Genomic DNA, 5,175 nt, shown 5'->3' on the forward strand with positions numbered 1-5,175 from the left:
TATCATTAATCATGGATAAATACATTGAAGAGTACATCTAAAAAGTGTAAAGAAAGATGTTTTACTGTTCAAATATTAGTTACATTACATATTCCATTGTGTCTGCATTTCCATACATTTTAATGCTATTAAAAATGTTGAACCTTTAGCAAAATTAGTTGAATACTGCTAAAATAATAGGGGGGGAAACGAGTTTAAAGGAGAACTCCGGCGCAAAATGAACCTTTGGTCTAATTACACATTGTTACCTAGTCAACCGTTATCTGAGATTTGTTTTCATGATTATCGAATGTAAATAGTTTTATCTCTAAAAACAGTTTAGCCTATAAAGCTAGTATAACGCTAGTATATTGGGCTTAGTGTAATGACAAATAAAAATCGCCTGTTAATACCACTAACAAGGCTGAAAATAGACCCACACTAACACGGTAGCATAATGAGGGTCCCTACCTTCAAACCGAAGCATTGAGAACTTTGTAAGTGTACAGATAGTTTAATAAGAAGATATTTTAAACATACAGTCAACTTCGCGTATACAGGCAGAAGCCATCTTTGAAATACAGCCTTTACCAGTCGATCTACGAACGCCGATCCAAGTGCGCTGGTGAGATGTGAACGAGCTATAAGTTGTGATAAGGTGAGCGCGAACAGCAGGCTTGGATCGGCGTTCGTAGATCGACTGGTAAAGACTGTATTTCAAAGATGGCTTCTGCCTGTATACGCGAAGTTGACTGTATGTTTAAAATATCTTCTTATTAAACTGTCTGGACACTGACAAAGTTCTCAATGCTTCGGTTTGAAGGTAGGGACCCTCATTATGCTACCGTGCTAGTGTGGGGCTATTTTCAGCCTTGTTAGTGGTATTAACAAGCGATTTTTATTTGTCATTACAGTATGCCCAATATACTATCGTTATACTAGCTTCATAGGCTAAACTGTTTTTAGAGATAAAACTATTTACATTCGATAATCATGAAAACAAATCTCAGATAACGGTTGACTAGGTAACAATGTGTAATTAGACCAAAGGTTCATTTTGCGCCGGAGTTCTCCTTTAAGCCAATTCTGCAACTTTTAATGCCAATTTAAGACTTCAATGTAACACACAAAAACACACATATATCCCAGTGTAACTTATACTGAGTTTTTTTATATATATATATTTATATTCATCATGCATGCATTGATAATGAATGAAATTATGGCAGACTATATAGAATATAGGATGCAGACTATATAGGTCTCAAAAACACCAGAATCTACAAAGGCATAGATCAGGTCTCTTTCAACTCTTTAGAGAAGGGATGTCAATCATATTTTTAAAAGAAAATCATATTTTTTAAGCTTGCCCCATGTCATTAAATTGAAAATAGCCGTGTTAGCATTCTTCTAAATTCCCCTTTTGTTACACAGAAATAAGACCATAATTCGGGTTTGGATCAACATAACACAGCAAGCAATAGCCGTCATTTCACCATCTCAGTTAACTATAGACCCGATATAGTCCAGCTATGAGTAACCCACTTCTAGCCAAAATAACCTTGAATTTGGTTACATGTCCTTTTAGCCAAAATACCTTGCGAGATGTATGATATTCCATCATGTAAGCAAAGTCAACAGTGATTACAAGGTGCGTGGTTTCATTTCTTTGACATGTTTAATGCGTAGCCTGTGCATCTATTCTTGGGCTATGGTTAGACCTCTATTACATTTTCACTGACATCCCAAATTGTGCCTCGTTTTAGCCTATACTCTAGAGCTGTGTTTGGACAGCAATTAGACGTCTTTTAAGCATCGAACATCTTCTTTCTTCCCTCCATGCCAGACATGGCTTCCACATTCTTACGCCAGTCACCTACTTCACTGGTCAAGACCTATTTGACAGAAAGAAGCATTGGATTGTAAAATTGAAATAAAAACTACAATAATTTGGACTCTAGAAAACTAGAAAAAACACAACATCAAAAAACAACATGTAAACAAGATGACGTTTGCTTAAAATCTATAGTTGTTCGTATTAGCTAATTTCGGTATACGTTTTATGTTTATCGCCTTACCTTTTCTTGCTTTATATCCTCCTTCTTGACCGACTTCAGATTTGCACGGAGGTCCATGGAGCCTTTGTGTTTGGAGCCCAGCAAAGCCCTCATCATCTCATCCGCAGACACGCGCACCTTCCTCAGGGCGGGTTTCTTGAACTTCCCCCCTAGATCCTGAACTTTCAGCTTAAGTTCATTGATCTAATCAAGGGAATACAACATTTCCATTACCAAGGATGTGCATAATACCTAGAGAATGCTATCCCTTAGATCTCAATGGCAGTTCGTTGGTTAATACACCCTCAGACGTATGCAACCCATTGTCTGGACTTGAGTTCACTTTTGTCCTGTTTGTTTTTGTTTTCTTGCTCTATATGGTGATTGTACGGCATCAGCAATTGGTAGTCGCACTCTGCTCTCAGTCTGCGCTTCCTTGGATCCAAAGTGTTTATTGACCTTCGCTGTCAGTCTCGTTTCTGTCCTGTTGGTCTTGACAGTCCTGACAATTCTGTTAGTCTTTCATACTGTGTCTAACGTTACTGTTGCCCGTCAACGGCAGCTGTCACAGAGGCTAGACCTGTCTAGGATACTGATATGTCTATATACCAGTTGTCTATAATCCATTTTTCCTGGAGGACCACAGCAGTGTTTAGCACCCAGAGAGTTTCCTAGCCCTGTTCCTGGAGAGATACCCCAAAAGTACTTTTTTTTTTTTTATGTCTCCCTTATCTGACACATCCATTCTAGATCTTAGAGTCTCCGCTAATAAACTGTTGAGTTGATTTAGGTGTGTTTGATTTAGAAGAGTTTGAAAATGTGTTGGGAAAAAATGCTTTAATACACAATCCTGGAAGTTTATAGCTCTCGAATACTTTGATTCGCTGGTTCAGGTTTGTTTAATTCGAGATAAACTGTGCAGGTCTGCGGACCTCCTTGGAGACCTCTGGTCTATAGAGAATAGTCAGGGGTGGGTAACTCTGGCCCTCAGTGTCCAATATCTTCGTAAGTTCCCCTGATTTTAGTAATCCTCAAGATAAGCTGGTTCTGGTGTGTTTGTGATTCCGTGTTGGTCCTATCTGCATTTGCCCCAGTTAGATTCTACATGAGATTCATATGGACTTTTTCCAACACTATCTCACGACCAATTCGTCCGAATTTGACCAGTGATTAAAAGATGGCTAATTCGTACGAATTCGTACGACCTCACTCGTACGAATTTGTACGATTTGTCTAAACCCACGTGATGGCTAGGTTTAGGGGCGGGGTCAGGGGTAGGTCATTCGTACGAATTCATACGAATTGGGCAACTCGTCAAATATGTACGATTTAGCAAAAATCGTACTAATTCGTACGAGTGAGGTCGTACGAATTGTTACGAATTAGCCATCTTTTAATCACTCGTCAAATTCGGACGAATTGGTCGTGAGATCGGGTTGCTTTTTCAGATAGGGCTGGCATGGAACCCATGGACAAACCCATTTGGGGCCAATACCTCAAACCAATATCATGCATTGGCCTCACCATGAAATGTAGACTAGGTTTAGACTTACATCTTTGTTGTGCTTGATGACTTTATCCTCATAGCCGTACCTCTCCGCATCTACTACATCGATTTTTGCGTAGAGCTGCTTACACAGATTCTGAAGATGAATATAAAACATTAGTAAATACAACTGGTTTAAGAAATATTGAATGAAGCTAAACAGCATGTTTTGTCTTCAACTGACTATGTCTGTCTGACTGAATGCATCACCTGTAACTCCTCCAGAGAGAGTCCAGAAAACTGCAAAGAAGGGTGTTTTTCTGTGAGGTAGCGATTTTTCTCTTCATCCCTGTCCTGTTTCTCGTTTTCCAAATCCTCCATTGCTCTGTTAAGAAGCATTATCTGATTGAAGATGGAAGAGGAGCTTTAATAACAATTTCAGAACAAAGTAGGAAATAAGTTATGAAAATAAATCTAACCTTTAGAGAAAGTTTCCTTGATGCTGAAATCTTTGACTTAGGCTGTTAAAAAAAAAAAGGTAAGGGAAATGAGGTATTGATAAAATGTTGATTGGCATGGCATGATTTTTAAAATAATCAAGACGTACTTTGATGTCCATTTTTGGATTTCCAGGCCTTCGTATCTGCTATATGACAATATAAATGAGGCAACATAGTTTACATTTGAAAGCAAGCATATTAATTTGATATTTATCTAAATACTAAAAGCAATAACATTTATGTGGAAAACAGTATGGAAAACAAATGCTTACCTGACTGCCAGTATCGTTTGTTAAGAAACAAAAAAAGGGAAACAATCATCAGTATGCATTTATTAAAGCATTTTGAGTAATCAAACTGTTTGACTGAAGTAATTCGAAACATTTATTGATCACTAAATAATGCACTTTAAGTGGCTTGTTCAGTTCCATGCCAGACATGTCATCTCCAGTCACATTTTGAAATAGGAAATGTCTTTGTTGTGGAATCTCAAGCACATGTGGACTGACAAATTAACCTTGTGGTCACAAAATATCAATGTATATCTTTTTCCTGGCCAACATTGGAGGAAATGTTCGATAGGAACTCTGAAATATTCACTAAAATGAAAAATAAATGTGACTGGTAGCACCAGTATCACATACTTTACATGGAAAAGAATGAAATTCTTTACGTTAACATGCTAAATAATGAATAACCTTTGGAAGAAGAAAAAAGACTTGTACTTACTCGCCCATTGTGAAGTCTTGCTGAACAACTAAAAAAGAAATTCAAGAGGTTTCAGATGAAACTTACAAAATAAGGAAAGCAATAAACTGAAAATGTTCTCAAGGCAAAGTCAATTCTTTAAAGTAAGCATGGATGCTGTACCTGGTATCTATCTGGTTGATGGCCACGGAGAGAAGGCAGAACAACAGGGTGTTGAGACAAAGGGATTTTATAGCCCAGCCGCCACTGGCTGGCAGATATAGTTTCTGTCGCCAGGAATGCCTTGGCAGTGCTCTAGAAATGAAATATCACCAACTGCAAAGCTGTAACAATACAGCAATACGTAAGAATACATGATGACTTTTCTTTGAACTGCAGTTGAGTTCATAAACCCACACACAATCAAACACAATATTGACTCCATTGATATTTATCATCCACACGC

The 5,175-nt window shown here is 37.9% G+C and overlaps 1 protein-coding gene across 1 annotated transcript; it reads right to left on the minus strand.

Moving 5' to 3' along the window:
- Positions 1-1,635: 1,635 nt before the first annotated feature.
- Positions 1,636-4,914, minus strand: tnni1d (troponin I, skeletal, slow d). Its single transcript, XM_056260425.1, has 8 exons — positions 4,893-4,914; positions 4,748-4,779; positions 4,130-4,168; positions 4,002-4,043; positions 3,793-3,924; positions 3,590-3,679; positions 2,058-2,240; positions 1,636-1,874 (listed from the first exon to the last, which is right to left on the minus strand). The coding sequence occupies exons 3-8, from the start codon at positions 4,139-4,141 to the stop codon at positions 1,788-1,790; spliced, it is 546 nt and encodes a 181-aa protein (XP_056116400.1). The 5' UTR covers positions 4,142-4,168; positions 4,748-4,779; positions 4,893-4,914; the 3' UTR covers positions 1,636-1,787.
- Positions 4,915-5,175: the final 261 nt, after the last annotated feature.

This window comes from Rhinichthys klamathensis, unplaced genomic scaffold (genome assembly GCF_029890125.1).
Source record: "Rhinichthys klamathensis goyatoka isolate OS25496 unplaced genomic scaffold, OSU_Roscu_1.1 h1tg000176l_1, whole genome shotgun sequence".
NCBI classification, from domain to species: Eukaryota; Metazoa; Chordata; class Actinopteri; order Cypriniformes; family Leuciscidae; genus Rhinichthys; species Rhinichthys klamathensis.